This window comes from Peromyscus maniculatus, chromosome X, assembly GCF_049852395.1.
Source record: "Peromyscus maniculatus bairdii isolate BWxNUB_F1_BW_parent chromosome X, HU_Pman_BW_mat_3.1, whole genome shotgun sequence".
Classification (NCBI taxonomy): domain Eukaryota; kingdom Metazoa; phylum Chordata; class Mammalia; order Rodentia; family Cricetidae; genus Peromyscus; species Peromyscus maniculatus.
The window spans coordinates 84,799,393-84,824,266 of record NC_134875.1 but is presented as its reverse complement, the minus strand read 5'-3'; the positions used below and the strand labels follow the sequence as shown (position 1 = coordinate 84,824,266).

The 24,874-nt window shown below is 38.7% G+C and overlaps 1 protein-coding gene across 2 annotated transcripts in view; it reads right to left on the bottom strand.

Moving 5' to 3' along the window:
* Tex11 (testis expressed 11) overlaps window positions 1–24,874 on the bottom strand; it is a 289,769-nt gene that overhangs the window by 195,121 nt on the left and 69,774 nt on the right. For both annotated transcript variants that reach the window (XM_076561730.1, XM_076561732.1), the window contains exon 9: window positions 2,916–2,970. In XM_076561730.1, the coding sequence (XP_076417845.1) occupies window positions 2,916–2,970 (55 nt within the window). The remainder of the gene's footprint in view (window positions 1–2,915; window positions 2,971–24,874) is intronic.

The window sequence follows — 24,874 nt, the reverse complement described above, 5'->3', positions numbered from 1 at the left end:
CACAGACACTGAGAGAAACAATTAATAAATGGGATCTCTTGAAACTGAGAAGCTTTTGTAGGGCAAAAGACACAGTCATTAAGACAAAACGACAGCCTACAGCATGGGGTGTCACAAAGATATTCACCAACCCCACATCTGACAGAGGACTGATATATAAAGAACTCAAGAAATCAGACATCAAAATACCCAACAGTCCAATTTTAAAAATGGTCTATAGAGCTAAACAGAGAATTCTTAACAGAAGGTTGTTCTCTACAAACTGAAGACAACACCTATACAACTCATGGAACATGAAGAAGTTGAACAGGTGCTTACGTAGCGCCTTCACTCCTACTGACTAGTTTTCATGGTACTAGAAGGTACCTGCATGCTACCAGAGGAGAAAGGTAAACACCAACCCAGCTACAATCTCTTCAATCTCCAATGGTGACCACTTTGCATGATCTGCTGGTGCAATAGTGGCACAAACTTTGAACAACAAACCACTATCTGATTGGATTTAAAGGCCCACTTTACAAGATGTAACCTAGGCCTGACATTGAACCTAGACAGGCCCTAGCAATAAAATGACACTTAACGACATTCTGCTAAACCCATAGATCAGTGCCTTGCTCAGCCATTATCAGAGAAGCATCCTCTTTCAGTAGATACCAACTAACACAGAGACCCACACTGGACAATGTGCAGAGAGTGAGAGAGCTTGGAACACTCAATTCTAAATGAGATATCTTCATCAAAACCCTCCCCTCAGAGATCACAGACCTATGAGGAAAAGGAAACAGAAAGATCCTAAGAGCCAGAAGTTATAGATGACTCCAAGCAAACAGTGTCTTCCAGACACAACAGGATTGATACACATATGGACTCACAAAGACTATGGCAGCATGAACAGGGCCTGCACAGGTTCAAGTCAGACAGGGTCCAGTGCTGAGAAGGGGAAGTGGACATGGGCTCTCATCCCTAACCAAGGAGCCATCTACAGTTGATGCCCACTTGCAAAGGAAAAATTAGTTTTATCAATGGAGTCTCACTGGGGATATTAACCACACTTCAGGGTAGGTCCCATGACCAGATAACCCAAAATGAAGTCAATGATATATTTGTAAATGTTTTGTCTCATCACTTTGGGCATTTTTTGTATTACTGGTCTTTTACTTATATATTATGCTTCCTGTTTGTCTGCTAATGAGAGAGAGAAAGATGATGTAAAGTTGGGGGAGGGGAGGAGTTGAAGGAGGGGAAACCATGATCAGAATGTATTGTATAAAAAAAATCTTTTCAATAATGTTGTGGGCCGCAGGAATATATCATAAGAACTCAGCTGGTTATGGCAAAGTCACTACCTGGAGGAATCAGGGAATTCCTCCAGAGGAAGCCAAATCCCAAGGAGTTTTTGGTGTTACTTGGCTTGTTATATATCAGCTGTCTTCTGTTATGAAAATCATGTGTGCCTTCATAGTTTTTCCAATTGACTTTCCCCTAAGAAGGACTAACAGTGTAGACTGATCACTCTCTGGACATACACATTCCAGGTATTTGGAGAACAGCCTCAGGGAAGGCTTCCCTGGAATCAGATTATCTATCTCCCTTGGCCACTTTCAAGGACTACAGGAAACACCACCCAGGTGGGTGCCCATTGTTAGTCCACCTGGGACTAACAATGGTAACAGCCCACATGCAAGTCTCCTGACTTACGGTAAATTCCACAAGGGGACGCGGCCTAGGAGAGGTGGACGTTAATAGCTTTACACAATTTAGCTCGGACCCTCCCTTTTATATACCAGAACTTCCAGGGCACAAGGGGAGAAGAGAGAAGAGAATGGAAGAACTAGATGGGTAAGAACTTTAGAGGAACGAACTGAGATGGGGAAGAACTAGATTGAAGGGCTAAAAGAGAGGACTAGAGGAACGAGATGGAAGATGAGGAAGAGCCAGATGAGAGAGAAGGAGACAGGAGAGGAGCTGATAGGGGAAAGAACTAGATAGATGAGAACCTAGAAGGGACAGAACTAGATGAAGGAATTAAGATAGAACCTAGAGGGAACAGTAGATAAATATAGAGAAATCAGGCAAGAAAGGAGCTAGACATGAGAACTATCACAGAATAATAAAGTGTATGAACTAAGGAGTTTCGTGTACATAGATTCATTTCTTCCCATTAAAGATTAATTATCAGCTGGTTGTAGATTCTTCCCGGACCCTGGGAGGGGACTATCGAGGGGCTGGACCCCCATAGTCCCCGATACAATAATTAAAAAAAGAAATGTTCCCCTACAAGCTCACATATTTTGCATATTTGGTTCCCAGTTGGTGGTACTTTTTGAGAATGTTATGAAATCTTTAAGAGGTTGAGCCTTGCTGGAGGTGGTGGGCTTTGGGAGTTGACAGCCTTGCCTCACTTCCAACTTGTGTGTCCTCTCCCTGCTTTGTGCTTATGGTTGAAGATGTTATCTCTCAGTTTTCTGTTTTGGCCACATGCTGCCATGCCCCACTCTGCCATTACGGACTCTTCCCCTGAAGCTGTGAGCCCAAATAAATCCCTTCTTCAATGAGTTGCTTCTGGTCATGGTATTTCATCACAGCAACAGAAAAGGAACTAATATACCAAGAATGTTCTATCTTGGTGGTTTAAGGAAAACAATTAAAATTTAAACTATACAATAATAAAAGCTATAATTTACAAAGTAAAACAATGTTCAAAATGCTTTATATATACTAATTCACAAGTAGATTATAAATTTATGGGGAATATTATATTGCTATATAAATCTTACAGAAATTAATTCACTAAAATGTTAAATGATATGCCCAATAGATAATCTACTCACCAATTAGGGATCGTATATCACAACTTTATAATAGCATAAACTATATTTCTTTAACCTACTTCTCTAATATTTAATGATCCTTACCAGCATTTCTGGTTCAACAGAATCCTTATCCATCTTCCCAATTTCATAGCTTTGGCTATCATTAAAAAAGAAAAATATATGTATACATAGTCATGTCAAATATATACATATATATATAAACAGGTTATATATTACTAAGAAGATATAGTATAATCATATTTTATTCCAATTTTTCTATTTTGCATGACAACAGATTAGTCAATAATGCATAAAGGTCAATTTTATAAAGCAATAGTTTGTAACTGTAGAAAACCAAATTTTCTGAGGAAATAACCAACAAATCAACATTTGAATTATAGTCATGCTCTTCTATTTAGATATATATACTGTCCTGGTTAGTTTTTTTTTGTCACCTTAATACAAGTTAGTCAGTCATTTGAGAAAATGCCACTACCTATGGACAAACTTAGGAAGGCATTTTCTTGATTAATGATTTATGTAGGACTCAGCCCACTGGGGGTGGTGCCACCCCTAAGCAGGTGGTCCTGCTTTATATAATAAAGGAGACTGAAAAGCCATGGGGAGCAAGCCAGTAAACAGCATTCCTTCATGGTTTCTGCTTTAGTTCCTGCCTATAGGTTCCTGCCTTGAGCTCCTGCCCTGACTGCCTTCAGTGATGAAGTGTGACCTGAGAGTTGTAAGAAATAAACCCTTTCTTTCTTCCCCAAGTTGCTTTTAGTCATGGTGTCTTATCACAGCAAAAGAAACCATAACTAAGGCATATGTATATATTTTTATATACTACATTAAAGTAGTTTACATATGTATATAAGCTTTTACTTAACAAAATTTTACGGCTGGTGTGTGTGTGCGCGCGTGCGTGCGTGTGTGTGTGTGTGTGTGTGTGTGTGTGTGTGTGTGTATCAAGTATTTTTTCACAAGAGCAAATACATTAATGATATTCATTAATGTACTGGGTGGTTTTGTGTGTCACCTTGACACAAGCTAGAGTCATCAGGGAGGAAAGAGCCTCTGCTGAGGAAATGCCTCCTTGAGATCCAGCTCTAAGGCATTTTCTCATTTAGTGATCAATGGGGGAGGGCCTAGCCCATGGTAGGTGATACCATCCCTGGGCTGCTGGTCCTGGGTCCTATAAGAAGAAGGTGGGCTGAGCAAGCCAGGGGAAGCAAGCCAGTAAGCAGCTCCCCTCCATGGCCTCTGCATCAGCTCCTGTCTCCAGGATCCTGCCCTGCTTGAGTTCCTGTTCTGACATTCTTCAGTGATGAACAGCAATGCTGAAATGTAAGTCAAGTAAACCCTTTCCTCCCCAGCGTGTCTTTTGGTCATGGTGTTTTGTCTCAGCAATAGAAACCCTACCTAAGACAATTAAGCATCACACTATGTTCTATAAAGCACTATCAGTTCTACCTTTGCAGCTGAGTAAACCAAAAACAGTAGGGAATAGCTTTTAATATAGCCTAGATTTGTATTCAGAATGAATGAAGTGACTGGAAATAGAAATTCGACTTTTGGGTTTCTTCATTATTAAATTATATTATCTATGGGACACCATGATAACCATAAATAATATACTAATAAGTCTCAGGGCTTCAAATTCTGAAAATGAAAAAAGGAAAACAAAGATCATTCACCATAATATTTGTATTCCAAATGAGTATGCCAATAAGTCACGGTTAAATGAACAAAATTGAAGACTGTCTTAATTATGGTTACTATTGTTGTGATGAAACATCATGACCAAAATTAACTTGGAAAGGAAAGGGTTTATTTCACTCAGTTACACAAAATGGTTCATTACCAAAAGCAGTAAAGGCAGGAACTCAGACAAGGCAGGATCCTGGAGGCAGGAGTTAATGCAGAGGCCATAGAGGAGAGCTGCTTGCTGGCTTGCTTCCTCTGGCTTGCTCAGCCTGCTTGCTTACAGAACCCAGAACCAGCAGCCCGGGGTGGGCCCCACCATGGTCTCTGCCCTCCCACATTGATCACTAATTAAGAAAATGCCCCACAAGCCTTCCTACAGACAGATGTCTTTGGAGGCATTTTCTTAACTGAGGTTCTCTCAGATGACTCTGGCTTGTGTCAAGTTGAAATAAAACTAGCCAGCACAAAACAATACTGTTACTGGAGTTTTTAGGGCACAAAATCTGGGTGGTAACAGCCCTAACAAACTCGTTCATCCATGCATTGTCAATATGCTAATTAAAGAGATAAGTTCTAGTGAAAGGCCAAGAAAGGGAATTTATTTTATGTGGCCACACTGGGAAGAAGGACAAGTACAGTCCAGTGATCTCCTCCAAGTTTATCTTTGGGGGTAATGACATGATGTTTGGGTTTAAATAGAGGGCAAGAGGTATGCATAAATGAACTGTCACAGTTAAAGTGTGATCACACACACACACACACACACACACACACACACACACACACACACACCCATCATTGTCTCAAATCCAGTTTGATAAGTTATCAGTTCTACATGAAATCTCTTCCTAAGGGCAAGTTCCTCCTCTGGCTGACACCAGGCTTCAGCCTTATCCTTCTTCCAGCTTGAGATTCCTGGTAAAAATGCCAAGTTTGGGGAGAAATAATTGAGTAGTTTGATAGCTAAATAAGGGGACAGAAAAAGCCTTTCTTTAGAATATTTTCACTCCAGCCAGAGAGTTACAATATTTTGAAACATAAAAACTTTTAAAATATACAGACCCAAGACCAGAAGTGCAGCAGGCACATGACTATATAATTCAGCACTTGGGAGGTGGAGTCAGAAGGATAAGGAGTTAAAGGCCAGTTACAGCTACATGAGACTCTATCTCAGCAAACAAAAACTAGACTACATGATGAATTCAAGACCAGCTTGGCCTACATAATGAGACCTTGTCCTAAAGTGGAGAAAAAGGCTGTATGTGCCAGGACGTGTCTGTAATCCCAGTAATTAGTAAGTAGAAGCAGGACGGTGGGTTCAAGACCAACCTGGACTATAAAGTTAGATTTCATCTAAAAAAGAAAAAGAATCCACAAATGAGATAGTTGAGTAATTAGCATGCTAGTAAAGATATAATTCTTGCCTAGTACTAGTAACTGTCAGTCCTATTTAATAGAGATATATTCTAGAACATTAACAAGGTCTAGTCAAAAATAACAATGACAGGGTGGGATTGCAACCATCCTGGCAGGGATGAAGAGACTCTAAAGAGACAAAGGACTCAGAAGTTCCAGGGTAGCTCTTATGGCTGTTGACTGTCTAGGAGCCTAGCCTCTGGAATTATGGACACCTTAACTTTGTTAAGTTTGTTAAGTTATGGAGTTATGAAATGAGAGACCTCCATCACAGGCAAGAATAACTGTTCATGTTTCCTGCTACCTGCTCTAGTCAAGTGGCACAGTGGTTCTACCCAGTGGAAACGGGAAGCAGTAAAGAAGTTCTTTGCATTTCTTCCCAGGGGAAGTGATTTTATTTGGACAGAGACCAGAGGTGGTAAATACAAGGAGGCTATTTGCTCATGATAGCAGTAACAAGTGAAACATGCAAAAGGTTAGCATAAAGAAGCAAGGAAAAAATAGACAAGAACAACATCTTTGGATCACAATTATCTTGGAGGGTTCAAGAAAACTAAACCCATATATGAGGCTGCATCCACAGAGGCCCAACCAAAGGCAGTAGTAAGACAGACTAGAAAGCATTACTTAAGGCATACACAGATCCATCAGCAAAGAATATTCAGCCAAAGTGGCTCAAGAGCTTAGGCAGAATTTGACCAAATACCAAATGAAAATTACACTAGGATAAAGAGTGGCTGTCAGAAAGGTAAACTTAAAAATCAAATCAACCTCCTACTTGGGGTTTGAGAGAGATGTGTTTGCCTAAGATTCTCTTCTCTCACAAGCAGAAAGATAATCTATGAATTACTAGTCTCTATCTGACTGCAGAGCAAAACAATAAATTTCTTAACTGTGAAAATACTCTCTAAACAAATAAAAAGAAAACTCTGAGAAGGAGCCACTAGAGGCCACAAATTATGAGGAAAGTAACTTTACCAAGCTAGTCCAGTCAGATGACTAAATGAATAATAAAAATATTAAGCTCCAAATGAGAAGCAACAGCATGTAGGCATTCTACAATGTACCTTCCAAAATATTACAGAACAGGACAATATGAGAAATATAGAAGAAAAAATCAAGGTATAAGAACTTCCTCTCAAAGGTTCAAATGTTGCATTTAGCCTTCAAAACCAAAACTACAATTATAAATATGTTCAAGTAATAAGGAAAATCATGTTTAAAGAATTAAAGGAAAGTATCAAAACAATGAATTAAACGAAGCTTGAATCTGTCTCCTAAAGAAAATACACAAAGGGCATCTGCCCTTTAACTATCAAAGCAATAAGCCCAGGGGAAAAGACTACTGCCAGCCCTAGAACTAGTGGCTATCTTCCATCTACTGTCCTGTAAGACCCCTAGGACTCCTTCAAAAGTGGAGGATCTTGGTTCTTTGAAAAGATGAACAAGATTGACAATCCCATAGCCAAATTAACCAAAAGAAAGCCAAAAATACACAGAATAATATTATTAAATAGATGTTATAACAGATTACAATGAAATCCAGAGAATCCTTAGGAAATAGTTTGAAAACATATTCCAAATACCTAGGAAATATAGAATAGATAAATCCCAAACATATGATCTACAAAAGTTAAACGAAAGAGATATAAAAAACAACTTGAATCTGTAACAAGCAATGAAACTGAAATAATTATAAAAAGTATACTCAAAAAGAGAAGCCTAGACAGACTCACTGATGAATCTTACCAACCCATTAAGGAAGAACTAAGACCAACACTCACTCCTCAAAATGTTTGTCAACTTGACTACATCTGGAATTAACTAAACCCCAAGCTGTTGGACATATCTATGAGGGATTTTCTTAATTATATTACTGAGGTGGGAAGATCCACCCTAAATCTGGGCCACACCTTCTGGTGGTAGCCAATGTAAAAAGGACATGGAGAAAGGGAGATTTTCTTTTTGCCTGATTGCCCTCACTCTCACTGGCAAATTCATCTATCCTGTTGCTGAGACTTTCCTTCACTGGTATTAAAAACAACTTTCCCAGGATTTCAATGTAAACTGAAGACTAACAGCTCTCTAGGAATCCTCTGGAACTCTAGCACTAGAATGGAACTGCTGATACATCTAGCCTTAAGGACTAAGCAACTTTCAGATTCTTGGCCTTTCTATCATCGAGAAAAGTACTATTGGACTACCTTGATCACAGCCTGTAAGCCAATATAGTAAGTCCCCCTTACACACATATTCATTCCATCAGTTCTGTTCCTTTAGAGAACCCTAACACACTGGTCCACAAAATGGAAAGGAAAGGAACACAAAGAAACTCATTCTACACATACCAAATACAATGACATGATCCCCTACTTAAAAGACCCTGATGACTGTACCAGAAAACGTCACTGTTTGTTAGAACATGGTCCAAGAATGGAGTCCTGTGAGGAGATATCTGAGTGCTTATGAAAAAAACTCCAAGAAATGAAGACAAGAGTCTTGTGACCTCCGTTTCTTCAAAAACATGAAATTGTTCTTGGAATGTGCTTTTGTGACCCTCCCAGGTATAGCAGATAGGACTGAGTTTACTTCAGATTATTCATTACAACTGGCGATTGTTATTTGTTTATATGCCACATGGTTTTGCCACATGCAGCTTCTCAGTTGCCACCCTTGTGATTAGACACTTTACTCGTGTGACTCCTCTTAACCCTCAGAGTATAAACTGTCTGATGCTCTGAATAAAGTTGACTATTGCACTGGGCTTTAGTCCACCTCATTTATCAGCTCCATTCTCCCAGCTTCCACCACCTCTAGAACAGTGACACTCTATGATGTGATTAATAGTTTCTTCAAGGTAACAGGATTCAAAATCAACATACAGAAAAAAGTAGTCTTTCCTTATACCAATAATAAATTTGTCAAGGAAGAAATCACAAAAAGTCTTGTTTATAGTACTTTCATGTAAAATAAAATACCTGGAAATAAATCTAACCAAAGAGGCGATTTTAATAAACTTATCCAAAACATACATTGAGGAAGAAAAGTTAGCATCTTCAATATGTGGTACTGGTAAAACTTGATAGCTACATATAGATGGGTGAAACTATATCCAAACTTCTCATCCTGAACAACAAAAAAAAGAATACTTAAATGGATCAAGGACCTGAAGTTAAGACCTAAAACCTTAGAACTGCTAAAAAAAAAAAAAAAAAAAAAAAAAAAAAAAAAAAAAAAAAAAAACCAGAAGTAAAAACATTTCAAGGTATAGGGATAGGCAGAGACTCTAAAAAAGATTCCAATAGCATCCCAAATAATTAACAAATGGGACTGCAGGGAATTATGTAGTTTCTATACTGCAAAGGAAACAATCACCAAAGTGAAGAGACAATCTATAAGATGGAAAAAAAAACTTTGTTATACAAATATGCCACACAGGAAATTAACATCTAGAGTGTATAAAGAAATGCAAAAATTAAACATCAAAAATAAATTAAAAAATGGGCTAACAAATTGAACAAAGAATTCTCAAAAGAAGAAATACAAAGGGCTAATAAATACCTAAAAAAGTGTTTGACAATCAAGAAACAGGGGAAAGCTTTTTTATGCCATCTTTCTAGGCCATCAACACGGTGCACATAAATGTCCTGGCCTATGCCCTTATGGTGGCTTGCATAATAATGGCCCCCATTTGAATATTTAGTCATCAAGGAGTAGCACTACTTTGGAGAGATTAGGAGGTATGGCCTTGTTGGAGGAGGTGTGTCACTGGGTGGTGGGCTTTGAGGTTTCAGAAGCTCAAGCCAGGCCCAGGGTTTTTTTCTTCTTCCTGCTGCCTGCAGAACAGAATGTAGAACTCTCAGCTACTTCTCCAACACCATGTCTACCTACATGCCACCATGCTCCCTGCCATGACAAAAAACTAGACTTCTAAAACTGTAAGCAAGCCCCAATTAAATGCTTTCTTTTATAAGAGTTACATGACCATGGTGTCTCTTCATAACAATAGAATACTGACTAAAACAGCTCTCAAGAGTGTGAAATAAAGCATAGTTATATTGGCGAATTTGAAATCACTGATTATCACAGAGCTGGGAAAATTACTGTGAACCTCACAAGCAGGTCCACCAACTGTGGAGTGATCAGCCCCAGATTTGATGTGCAGCTCAAAGACCGAGAAAGATAGAAAAAAAAATTCTGCTTCCATCCCAGTCTGGCTTCATTGTACTGACAACTTCAGTGAGCATCATGAACATGAAGATCACAATGAAAATATAAGAGGGAAAACTCTGGGATTTTTTAAATCTAGAGGTATAAAACATATATAAATAAAAAGCCTCAGTCGGGGGAAAAACAGAAGGATGAAAGCATGCTAATCCTCAGATTGCTTTTGCTGTTTAACTGGACCAGGATTCCTTGCCCAGGGAATAGTCCCCCTCAAAATTAAGATAGGTCCTGCCACCTCAATTAATGCATAAGTATGCACAGAGGCCCATCTCCTAAGAGGTTATAGATTTTATCAAGTCAAAAATTAACACTAACCAGAGGGATGGGGTAAGGCAGTGGGGAAAGGAGATGAGTAAGAACAAAGTATAATGAAACATATGTATGAAATGCCATAATAATAATAAAATTCATCACTGTATACTGCTGATTTAAATAAGTAATAACAACAAAAGAGATAGTAAAGGAGCAAAAGAGAGAAAGGGAATCATGAGACATATAGAAAAGAACAGAGAAAGCATAGATCTACCAATATTAATAAATTTCAAAAGTATTAAGAGGTTGAAAGTACTGTTTCTCTATATCCCCATGATATCTCCCTCTATCATGGTATCTCTTTCATTGCTTCCCCCTCCATCCCTGTTCCAGCTCAACCATCCCATTCCCTTTTGTTCTCATCCCCTATCCCCTACCCTCCATTGCCCTCCCTCATCCCCAGTTTACTCATGGAGATCTCATCTATTGCCCCTTCCCAGGGCGATCCCTCTTTGGGTCCTCCTTGTTAGCTAGCTTCTCTGGAGCTGTGGATTGTAGTCTGGTTATCCTTTGCTTTACATCTAGTATCCACTTATGAGTGAGTACATACCATATTTGTCCTTCTGAGTCTGGGTTACCTCACTCAGGATGATTTTTTTCTAGTCCCATTCATTTGCCTGCAAATTTCATGCTTTCATTGTTTTTCTCTGCTGAGTAGTATTCCATTGTGTATATGTACCACATTTTCTTTATCCAGTCTTCAGTTGAGGGGCATCTAGGTTGTTTCTGGGTTCTGGCTATTACAAATAATGCTGCTATGAACATAGTTGAGCATGTGTCCTAATGGTATGATTGAGCATTCCTTGGGCATATGCCCAAGAGTGGTATAGCTGGGTCTCAAGGTAGATTGATTACCAGTTTTCTAAGAAACCACCATACTGATTTCCAAAGTTGCCATACCAGTTTGCATTCCCACCAACAGTGGATGAGTGTCCCCCTTGCTCCACATCCTCTCCAACATTAAACTGCCTGCAGTGCTTTTGATCTTAGCCATTCTGACAGGTGTAATAATTGCCAGGAATCCCCAAGGATGACCCCAGCTTGGACTACTAGAAATAGTGGAGAGGGTGCCTGAACTGAACTGGCTTGCCCCAGTGATCAGACCGGTGAATATCCTAACTGTTATCACAGAGCTCTTCTCCAATGACTGATGGAAGCAGATGCAGAGATCCACAACCAAACACCAGGCAGAGCTCCAGGAGTCCAGTCAAAGAGAGAGAAGAGGGAATCTATGAGCAAGTGCATCAGGATCATGGTGGGGAAACCTGCATGGGACTGGACTAGGCCCTCTGCATAAGTGAGACAGCTGTGTAGCTTGATCTGCTTGGGGGGCCCCTGGTGGTAAGATCAGAATCCATCTGGTGCATGAGGGGCTTTGTGGAGCCCACTACCTATGATGGGACACCTCATGAAGCCTTGAGATGGGAAAGGGCTTGGATTTGCCTCTACTGGATGTGCCTCCCCATGGGAGGCCTTGCCTTCTTGTGGAGGGGAGTGAGGGGTGAGTTGGGAGGGGGAGGGTAGGGGGTGGGAATAGGGAAGAGGGGGATCTTTGATTGGTGTGTAAAATGAATGAAAATTTTCTTAATAAAAAATTAAAAGAAGAGGGGGAAAAAAGAGGTGGGATAATGCTCCTGTACACTGTAAAGATTTGTCACTTCTATTGGTTTAATAAAACGCTGATTGGCCAGTAGCCAGGCAGGAAGTATAGGCAGGGTGACCAGACTAGGAGAAGGCTGGGAAGAGGAAAGAGAGAGACCGAGTCACCAGCCAGATGCAGAGACGTAAGATGAGAATGTTGGACTGAGAAAAGGTACCAAGCCATGTGACTAAACATAGACAAGAATTATGGGTTAATTTAACTGTAACAGCCAGTTAGTTATAAGTCTGAACAATAGGCCAAACAGTATGTAATTAATATAAGCCTCTGTGTATTTATTTGGAACTAAACGGCTGCTGCCTGGGTGGGACAAGGTGGGACTGAGAAACTTCTATCTACAGTAAAGGGATAGAACAAAATATAACAAAAAACAACCATAAGAAAACTTGAATGGCTGTGGTAATATAAAACAGACTTCAAAACAAAAAAAATTAATTATCTAGAGATAAAGAAGAGTATTTAGAACTAGGCATGGTGGTGCACACCCTTAATTCCAACACTTGGGAGGTGGAGAAAAATCAGGAGTTCAAGGCTATCCTCCACTATACAATTTTATTGTATTATTTAATCTATCTATATTTAATGGACCCCTGGGTTACATGAGACCCTGTTTCAAAAAATGAAACAAAACAAAGGGGAGAGATTTTACAGCAAGTATACATCACAAAAATACATGAAAGAAAATTTGAAAAATTGAAGGCAAAAGCACATTACTCAACAATAATTGGGAACTTCAATACTCTTCTTTCAATAATGGATAGAAGTAAGTATAATTGACAACATATACAAAAGACTTAACAACACTATAAACCTACTAAACCCTAAAATCCATTTATAGCACAGACCACTAACATTCTTTTCAAATATACATAGAAGGTACATCAGAACAGAACATATGCTGGCCACACAAAATCACATTAGATTTAAGAGACTTGTAATCATAAAATATATTCTTTCAACATGGAATTAAGTTTAAGACCAACTACACAAGGAAACTTAGTGAACTAGTAAATGTGAAAATTAAACAATATACAGATGAAAAACCAATGGTTCAATTAATAAAATTAGAAGAGGAATTAGAAAAATACCTTGAGTTGATTAGGTAAAAACATAAAAAACAAAACTTATGGGACATAGCTAAAGCAATGCTTTCAGTAAAATGTATAGATAGACACTCCAATACTTAGAAAAGAATAAAAGTATCAAGTCAATATGCAAATAATCTACCCAAGGACAAGGAAGAAAGAGGAGCATCTAAAGTGTAGAAGAAAAGAAATAAAAAAGATTAGCATGGAAATAAAATAAAAATTGAAAAACAATGGGGATAATTAAGAAACCCAAAATCTGGTGCTTTCAAAAGCAAAGGGCAAAGCTGTTAGCTTTATTGACAAGGAAAATGAGCAAGAAGTTTTCAATTATTAAAATTAGGAATGAAGGAACAGACACTATTGACACTTGGAGAAAGATTATCCCTAGAAAATTAAAGATCTAACACCTGAGCTGTGTACCCTTGAATAAATATCTTACTCTTGGAACATTTCTATTTCCTGAGCTATACAGAATTAAAGTTGTCGAGATCATTCATTTTCAAACATTTTACAAACAAGCAAATCATTTTTTCAAAAAAATCTTACAAGAAAATATCAAGAAACTAATTTAAAGTATAACTTATAGACTGTGTTTTCCTGGCAGGATCCAAAAACACTACAGAAAACACTTTCTAAATTCCTAAAGTAGACAATTCATAAGATTTCTTCTAGGTCTAAATTAATATCTATATTAAATTGCATTCTATTTTGAAATTCTTATTGCATGATTTGTAATTCCACTAGATGGTGCTAATATGTTTCATTTTCTCCTAAAATCAGTTTGTATATGATTGTTTTCAGAATTAATAATTTGTCATGGTACATAGATAAGTCCTTAATCTTTTCAATACGTTTTTCATTTTTTTCTTTGAGAATTTCATACATGCATACAATATGCTTTGATTATATTCACCCTTCACTCTCCCTGACTTTTCCCAGATCTTTCCCTCATATCTCCTTGCCTCATAGCTCATATTTCCTTCTTAAATATGCATGTGTGTGGATGCATATAAAATGTTAGGTTTCTATATGACTTTTCAAACATCCTTACTGTTAGTTATTTTTGACACCCTCCTAGCCCTTCCTCTGCCCTATGCTCCCATCTCCTTTCCTACTTAAAACCCCTACCCCATTATTCCTTTCCCCCTTTATACAACCTATGTTCTACGAAAGTCTGCTAAAGAAAATTGGGAAATAATATATGAACAAAATGAGTTCAACAAAGAGAAGCCACATAAAAGAAAAATAAAATAAATCTGAAACTAAAAACAAAATTATTAAATTGAAAAAATCCACAGGAAGTTTAACAGCAGACTTTTTAATATTTTATTTTGTAAAGTTTACTATTTAAAAAACTTGGAAATAAAATAAACATCACATGCCAAAATTAATCAGACCTAAAGTCTATACATCTAATGAACTTCTGTATAGTTAGAATTCTGAAGCTGTGGAGTTTCACAATGGATTTTATACTTTCACCATCAAATATATTTTTATGCACTTATCTACCACCAAAAATGAAAAATCCACTTAAGTCCAAGTGGATCAAAGACCTCAACATAAATCCAGCTACTCTGAAAATTCTAGAAGAGAAAATAGGAAGTAGTCTTGAACGCATTGGCATAGGAGATCACTTCCTAAATATAACACCAGTAGCTCAGACACTGAAAGAAACAATCAATCAATGGGACCTCTTGAAACTGAGAAGATTTTGTAGAGCAAAGAATATGGTCAACAAGGCAAATCGACAGCCTACAGAATGGGAAAAGGTCTTCACCAACCCCACATCTGACAGAGGACTGATATCCAGAATATATAAGGAACTCAAGAAATTAGACATCAAAATGCCCAACAGTCCAATTAAGAAATGGGCTATAGAACTAAACAGAGAATTCTCAACAGAGGAAACTCAAATGGCTGAAAGACATTTAAGGAATTGCTCAACATCCCTAATTATCAGGGAAATGCAAATCAAAACAACTCTGAGATACCACCTTATGCCTGTCAGAATGGCTAAGATCAAAAACACTGAAGACACCTTATGCTGGAGAGGATGTGGAGCTAGGGGAACTCTCCTCCACTGCTGGTGAGAATGCAAGCTTGTACAACCACTTTGGAAATCAATATGGTGCTTTCTTAGAAAATTGGGAATCAATCTCCCCCAAGATCCAACTATACCACTCTTGGGCATATACCCAAAGAATGTTCAATCATACCACAAGGGCACTTGCTCAGCTATGTTCATATCAGCATTGTTTGTAATAGCCAGAACCTGGAAACAACCTAGATGCCCTTCAACTGAAGGATGGATAAATAAAATGTGGTACATATACACAATGGAATACTACTCAGCAGAGAAAAACAATGACATCATGAGGTTTGCAGGCAAATGGATGGATCTAGAAAAAAATCATTCTGAGTGAGGTAACCCAGACTCAGAAAGACAAATATGTTATGTACTCACTCATAGGAGGATACTAGATGTGGAACAAGGATGACTAGACTGCTACTCACAACACCAGGGAGGCTACCTGGAAAATAGGACCCCAAGAAAGACACGGGGATCGCCCAATGACAGAGAAATGGATGAGATATACATGAGCAACCTGGACGTGAGTGGGGGTGATGAAGGGCAAGGATCAAGGGAAAGAAAGCTAGGGGGAGCGGGAGATCGCAGTTGGATCAAGAACAGAGAGCGAGAACAAGACCATGGTAAATGAAGACCACATGAGAATAGGAAGAAGCAAAGTGCTAGAGAGGCCCACAGAAATCCATGACTGCTGGCAATGGTCGAGAGACAGCCCGAACTGACCTACTTTGGTGATAGGATGGCTAAATACCCTAATTGTTGTGCTAGAAACCCCATCCAAGGACAGAGGGATCTGGATGCAGAGACCCACGGCCAGGCCCTGGGTGGAGCTCCGGGAGTCCACTTGGCGAGAAAGAGGAGGGTTTATATGAGCAAGAATTGTTGAAACCAAGGTTGGATAAAGCACAGGGACAAATAGCCAAATGAATGGAAACACATGAACTATGAACCAATGGCTGAGGGGCCCCCATCTGGATCAGGCCCTCTGAATGGGTGAGACAGTTGATTAGCTTGATCTGTTGGGGAGGCATCCAGGCAGTGGGACTGGGTCCCGTGCTCAGTGCATGAGTTGGCTGTTTGAAACCGGGGGCTTATGCAGGGACACTTGGCTCAGCCTGGGAGGAGGGGACTGGACCTGCCTGGACTGAGTCTACCAGGTTGATCTCAATCCTCAGGGGAGTCTTTGCCCTAGAGGAGATGGGAATGGGGGGATGGGCTAGGGGGAAAGCGGGGGTGGGGGGGGGCTGGAGGGGGGAGAACAAGGGAATCCGTGGCTGACATGTAGAATTAAATTATATTGTAAAATAAAAATAAATAAATAATGAAAAATCCATGACATAAAATTAGAAAAACCAATTAGCTTTATTTTTTAATAAATATTTTTATTTTATAATTAATTTTACATATCAGCCATGGATTCCCCTGTCCTCCCTCCTCCCACCTCCAGCCCTCCTCCCAATCCATCCCCCATTCCCATCTCCTCCAAGACAAGGTCTCCCCTGGGAATTCAGCCCAGCCTGGTAGATTCAGTTGAGGCAGGTCCAGTCCCCTCCTCCCTGCACCAATTAGCTTTATATCTCTTTCATAACTCATGTCTATTACTAGGAGACTGGATGTAGTCAAATAATCAACAAACTCAAAGATAGGCCATTTAAAATAATCCAAAGGGCCTTCAGCCAGTAACTAACAGAAGCAGATGCAGAGATCTACAGCCAAGCACCAGGCTGAGATCCAGGAGTCCAGTCAAAAAGAGAGAAGAGGGATTCTGTGAGCAAGGGGCATCAGGATCATGATGGGGAAACTTACAGAGACAACCAAAACAAACTAGTAGGAACTCATGAACTTTAGACCAACACCTGTGGAGCCTCCACAGGCCTGGACTAGGCCCTCTGCATAAGCAAGACAGATGTTTAGCTTGATCTGCTTAAGGGGGCCCCTGGCAGTAGGATCAGGATTCATCCCTGGTGCATGAGTAGGCTTTTTGGAGCCCAGTACCTTTGGTGGGACACCTTGCATAGCCTTGAGGCAGGAGTAGGGGCTTAGACCTGCCTCAACTGAATGTACCAGGCTCTGCTGACTCCCCATGGGAGGCCTTACCTTTTTGGAGGAGGGACTGGGGGGGGAGGTGAGTTGGGCGGAAGAAGGCCTGGGAGTGCAGGAGGAGGGAAGAGAAGGGAATCTGTGGTTGGTATGTAAAATGAATAAAAATTTTCTTAATAAAAAAATCTTTCAAAAAAATTACCAAAGGAACAAAAAGAAGACTGGAAAAAAAGAAGAAGAAAAGGGAATCTATTAGATACCATAAGACAAAAACTAGACATTATGGAAATCCTAAAACATAGAAATGAACACAGAAGTAGAAATCATCCATCCTATTTTCAGTTATCATGTTGTTTAAGGGAATAATAAGAGAAAATTTCTGTAATCTATGGAGAGAAGAGAATATGAATACACATGAAATACAAAGAATGTCAAATAAATTAAATATAAAAACGCTTCATCAAAACAGACTACAATCAAAATCTTTTTTGTTGGTAGTTTGTGGGAGCCCACAACTGACTCAGTTTCCCAGTTTGAATCTGAAGTCTATTCTGAGTCAATAGAGTTCAAGCTTGCTTGCTCCAGGACTGTGAGAAGATACTGACTAGCCCACAGTGTCTCCTTGAAGGGCTGTGAGAAAGTTCTGATTAGTCCACAGGAAGGAACATTCTATTTAGCTAGATGCAGGCTGCTGATGCCAGCCAGAGGTGCATCAAAATAGAAAATGAAACTGCCTGCTCCTTGATGCAAGGCAGGATAGATAATGGTTGAATGCCTGCGCTGTGCATTGTTCTACCTCTGTCCTTCAAAACTGTGTATAAGCTGGCTGTGAAATAAACTCGAGACTGTCCAGCATTGACTGGCAGACCTCTCAACTCTGTTCTATCTTCTTCATTGTCTCTATAATCCACATGCCTCCACCCAGATACCCAGTCAACATGTCGGCAGGCTCCAACAGTGGTGATGGATGGTTTTATGAGACAGGGACTCACTGTAGGCCAGGATAACCTAGAGCTCACCACCATAGTATTTACCAACAAATTAATGTGATTATTGGTTTTTTTTTTTTTTTGGTTTTTTGAGACAGGGTTTCTCTGTGTAGCTTTGCGCCTTTCCTGGAGCTCACTTGGTAGCCCAGGCTGGCCTCGAACTCACAGAGATCTGCCTGGCTTTGCCTCCCAAGTGCTGGGATTGATTATTGTGTTTTAATAACTTTCATATTTTATACTTCAATTAAGATTTATATACCACAGTTAGTTGTATTGTAGAATTGTGAATTTGACGATACTCATACTTTATGATGAGTTTCATCCTTTTATATTTTTTCCTCTTTTAATTAGTGTCTTAGTTTGGGTTACTATTACTGTGATGAAACACCATGACCAAAAGCAAGTTGGGGAGGAAAGGGTTTATTTGGCTTGCATTTCCATATCACTGTACATCATCAAAGGAAGTCAGGGCAGGAACTCAAACAGGACAAGAACCTAGAGGCCGGAACATCATGATACGGAAGCCATGTACAAGTGCTGCTTACTGACTTGCTCCTGATGGATTGCTCAGCCTGCTTTCTTACAGCATCCAGGACCACCAGTCCAGGGATGGCATCATCCACAATGGGCTGGACCCTCTCCCATCAATCACTAATTAAGAAAACACCTTATATATAGCTGAATCTCATGAAGACATTTTCTCAATTGAGGTTCCCTCCTCTCAAATAACTAGTATCCGCCAAGTTTATATAAAACTAGCCAACACAATTAGCAACTTCTTACTCCAACTTGAGAAACTTTTGTCATTTCTTGTGATACAAGTCTACTGGTGATAAATGCCTACAACTTTGAGTTTGCCTGTAGATATCTCTCCGTCATTTCTAAAGCACAGTTTTTATAATGATATTCTTTCTGGAAGTTTATTTCTTCTTTCAGGACTTTGAATAAGTCATTCTCCTTTTTCTGGCCAGTAAGATTTCTTCTGAGAAATCTGGTGGATCATCTTATGAGAGTTCTTTTATGTTACAAGGTTTATTCTCTTATATTCAACTTTAAATCTTTTTCTTTAGCTTTTAAGAATTTGATTGCAAGCAAGATGTGGTGACTCATATCTGTTGTTTCAGCATTCAGGAGATTGAGAATGGAGGACTACAATTTGTTTAAGGCTGCCTGAACCATGTATTAAATTCAATGCTACCTCTTCCTTAAGCGTTTGGTAGAATTAAACAGTGAATCTATCTGGCCTTAGGCTTTAATTTGTGGGGAGTTTTTAAAATACTGCTTCAAACAATTCACTTCTAAATGAAAAATAGGCAAAGAAAGAAATCAAGTAGGAAATTAAAAGCAGTTTATAGTTAAATTAAAATGAAAACACAACATACCCAAGCCTATGGGATACAATGATGGCAGTTCTAAGAGGCAAGGTCAAAGCACTGAGTGCCTACACAAAAAAATGTAGAGATTTCCTACTAGCAACTTAGTGGCACATCTGAAAGCTCCAGAACAAAAAGAAAAATAACAACCAAAGAGTAGATGGCAAATCATCAATCTCACGGCTGAAATCAATGAAATAGAAACAAAAAGAAGAAAGAAAATAAAGAACCAATGACATAAAGAGTTGTTTCTTTGAGAAAAATCAATAAAATTGACAAACTCTTAGCCAAATTAGCTAAAAAAAATGGAGAGAAAAGATCCAAATTAATAAGATTAGAGACAAAAAGGGGAACATTATAACAGACACTAAGGAGAATCATAAGGACATGCCTTAAAAACCTGTATTCCACTAAATTGGAAAACCTAAAAGAAATGGATGAATTTCTTGATATATATGAGCTATCCAAGTTAAATCAAGATCAGATAGGTAACTTAAATAGACTCTTAAAGCCTTGTAAAATATAAAAAGTAATTAAAAGTTTCCCAACCTCCCCCCAAAATGCCCAGGGCCAGGTGGATTCAGAGCATAACTCTATGAGACCTTCAAAGAAGTAATGCCAGTATTTGTCAAATTATTCCACAAAATAAAAACAAAGGGAACACTGCCCAATTAATGTTATGTGGCCACAATTACCCTGGTAACCAATCTACATAAAGACCCAACAAAGAAAGAAAATTACAGACCAATATCCCTTATGAATGCAGATGCAAAAATTCTCAATAAATTATTTGAAAACATATAAGTAATAAAAACAGCACTTTGTTTATAAGGCATAAAAACTTTTGTTTATAAGGCATAAAAACAGACTCTTTGATCAATGGAATTGAAGATCCAGATATAAGTTCACACATCTATGGACACCTGACTTTTTACAAAGAAGCCAAAATACATGCAGGAGGAAAAAAAAACAGCATCTTCTACAAATGATGCTGTTCAAACTGGATGGTTGCATGTAGACAAATGCAAATAGATCCTTATTTATCATTCTACACAAAACTCAATTCCAAATGGATTGAAAACTTCAACATAAAACCAGATACCCTCAATCTATCTGAGAGAAAAGAAATTGGGGAATAGACTTGAACTCGTTGGCATAGGAAAAGACTTTCTAAACAGAATACTGATAACACAGCCACTAAACCAAAAGGGCCTCATGAAAGTGAAAAGTTTCTATATGGCAAAGGACACTATCATTTGGGCAATGTGGCAGGCTACAGAATGGGTAAGGGTCTTTACCAATCATACATCCAATAGAGGCCTAGTGTTTAAACTATATCATTAAAAAGACTGGATATCAAAAAAATAAATAATCCAATTTTAAAATTGGATAAAAAAAACTAAGCAGAGAGTTCTCAAAGATGAAACACAAATGGCTGAGAAACAAGTGTTCAACATCCTTAGTTGTCTTAGTTAGGATCTCTATTACTGTGAAGAGACACCATGACCACAGCAGCTCTGAGGTCACAACACCCTTTATTTTACTTAGCATCAGAATTTTCTTTAATCTCTTTATACTTCCTGATGCTCCTTTTCTCCTCCAACTGTACATTTTGTATTTTTCCTTGCTTAGCTTGTTACATTTCATTACAGATCTGCATAAGAGAGACCACTAATAACCATGTGACACAGTCAATACTAGGCTATCTGGAAATCTCTGCCAGCACCATTAGTCCAAAATTCTTTAATTTAGTCTCAGACAGATTTTTTTGGATAAGGACAGAAAGCAGCCACATTCTTCATCAAAATATCACAAGAATAATCTCTATGCCACATATTAATATTCTTCTCTGAAACCTCTTTGAACCAGCCTCCCACAGTTCAAATCACCCTCATGACCACTGTCTTCCATGTTCCTATCAGTATGGCCCATTAAGGCTCATAAAGTGTCCAATCACTTTTCTAGTTCAAAGTTCCAAAGTGTTCCATATTCCTCCAAATAAAAGCATAGTCTGGCCTATCACAGTAGTATTCCAGTCCCTACTACCAACTTCTGTCTGAGTTAGGGTTTCTATTGCTGTGAAGAGACACTATGATCACAGCAACTCTTATAAGGAAAGAATTTAATTGGGGGGGGCTGGCTTACAGATCAGAGGTTTAGTCCATTATCATCATGGCATGGAGCATGGCAACACAGGGTGTTGGAGAAGGAGCTGAGTTCTACATTTGGATCTCAGGCAGCAGGAAGGAAGAATAAGCCTCTGGGCATAGGTTTATCTTCTGAAACCTCAAAACCTACCCCCCTGGTGACACACTTCCTCCAACAAGGCCATATATCCTAATAGTGCCACTCCCTATGAGCCTATGGGGGCCATTTTCATTCAAATTATCACACGGATGTTAGCTTTTAAGCTTTTGATATACATATGACAATCCACATAACCACAGAGGTTAGGTAACAAGTAAGAGACTAGTAGAGAGAGGAAGATCTCCCAAGGCAAGGAAAATAGAATATAAAATTATGAAGAGTCAGTGGGAGAACTAAATGGGGAGGAAGATGGAAGAGAAGGGTAAGGGAGGGAATACAGGGAGAGACAACTAATACTAAGGATCATTTGAGAGATCATTTGAAACCTACTACTGTAGAAGTTTCCTAAAATTACATATACTATAAAATTATATATATATCATAAAATTATATACATTATAAAAATGTATGTGTGCTATGGGATGTCTTTCTGTATGCTGTGAATATATGTTGCTCTGATTGGTTGATAAATAATGCTGTTTGGCCTAAGCCAAGGCAGCTTAGAGACAGGCAGGAAATCCAGGCAAAGAGACAAGAAGAAGAAAGGCAGAGAGGAAAGAGAAGCTACGAGCCACCACCAGGAGAAACAAGATGTGAAAATACCGGTAAGCCACAACCATGTGGCAACTTATAGATCAACAGAAATGGGTTAAGTTATAACAGCTAGCTAGCGAGAATCCTACCATAGGCCATACAATTGATAATTAATATTAAACCTCTGAATGATATTTTATAAGTGGCTGTGGGACCTTGGTGCCAGGTGGGACAGGAGAAACCTTTAGGCTACATATGTGTTATAAAATTATATATTATAAAATATTATATATATACATATATGTGTATATATGTGTATATATATACATATATATATGAAATCTAAATGGAGTCACCAAGACAATGCCCCCAATTAGACATCTTATGCCGACAAGTGAAACTTCTAGTGCCAGGAATAGGTTATATCTACTTGAGTCACTGGCCAAAGGAATTCCATGGAAGCCCATAAACAACTCAGGCCATTTCCAAGGCTATTGGTTACTCTGATGGATGGTATGGGCCTATTGCTGAAGACAACATTTGCATATCTCACTGAACTGGTGCCTAACTAGAAAAGACCAAGTCCAGAATTGCAGGCAGAAGTTTTCCTGTGCCTTTCAGCCACTCGAGCTCAAGTAATCACACAGAGGCTTATAGTAATTACAAATTGTTTGGCCTATGGCTCAGGCTTCTTGCTAGCTAGCTCTTACAACTTAACTCAACCAATTCCTATTAATTTATATTTTGCCATGTGGCTTCGTGGCATTACCTGTTTCTCACATCTTGCTTCTCCTTGTGGCAGCTTGAATCATCTCCCCCTGAATCTACCTTTTTCTCTCTCTCTATCCCTCTTGGACTTCCCACCTGGCTCCATCCTGCCTTGCCATAGGCCAATTATTTATTAACCAATGAGAGCAACACATATTCGCAGCCTACAGAAAGACATCCCACAGCACAGAATAGTATAAAGCTTTTGTCAGCTATACTTCAGACAAGAGATTAAATTTCTAGAACATATTTTTAAAGGCTGAAAAATTAAACACCAAAAAACAAATCTTTCAATCAATAAATGACCTAATAACACACAGACAGTCCACAAAAGAAGAAATACAACTGGCCAATAAATGTTTTTAGAAGTATTCAACACCCCTTAGTCATCAAGGATTCCATCTCATCTCAGTCAGAGTAACTAACACGATAAAACAAATGACAACAAACACTAGAAAGGATGTTGGGAAAGAGGAACCCTTATTCACTGTTCAATGGGACTGTAAATTAGTACAGCAGGAATAGAAGTTAGTATGGAGGTTTCTCAAACTAATTAAATAGAAATAGCACATGACCCAGTTATCCTGCTCCTGAGAAAGTACTCAAAATCATGGACATTCATGTTTATTGCTATACTATTCACAAGACTTTAAAAAATGGGGGCCAGCAAGAAGGTTCAGTGAGTTCCTGTCACCAATCTTGCTGACCTAAATCCAATCCCTGAACTTACTCTGGGTTGTCCTCTGACCTCCACATGCACATGGTGGCATGTGGAACACACACACAATAATTGTGAATTTAAAAAATGGAACAAGCCTAGATGTCAATCAACAGATGGACAGATAAAGAAAATGGGGTACCTATATACAATGGAATTTTATTCATACATCAAGAAAAATGAAATCATGACATTTGCAGGAAAAGAGAACTAGAAATTCTTTTTTTAAAACTATCTGTTCTTTTTTATTTTTTTTCTTTTTATATCCCAACCAAAGCTTTCCTCCCTCCCCTCTTTCCAGGCCCCCAACCTCCTTTATTCCCACCTCCCAACTCATCCACTCATCCTCCACTGATTCTCTTCAGATACAGGCAGGCATCCCATGGGTATCAGGCAGCCATGTTACAGCAAGGTAACTGCCTGCTCTAGTAAAAGCTGAGTCAACTTTATCACAGAAGTTGCAATGTGCCATAGCATTAGGGATGCAGATAAAAGCGCAAAGCTTAATATATTTGACTCTGCCATAAAAAGATGACCTCAGAAATTGTAACTAAAATAATTTGTGTTTCAGAATGTGTGTTTATATCAGCATTATTTGTAATAGCAAGAACCAGGAAACAACCTAGATGCCCCTCAACTAAAGAATGGATAAAGAAAATGTGGAACATATACACAATGGAGTACTACTCAGCAGTAAAAAATCAATGATATCATGAAGTTTGCAGGCAAATGGATGGAACTAGAAAATATCATCTTGAGTGAGGTAACCCAGACTCAGAAAGATAAACATAGTATGTACTCACTCATAAGTGGATACTAAATGTGAGGGAAGGGAT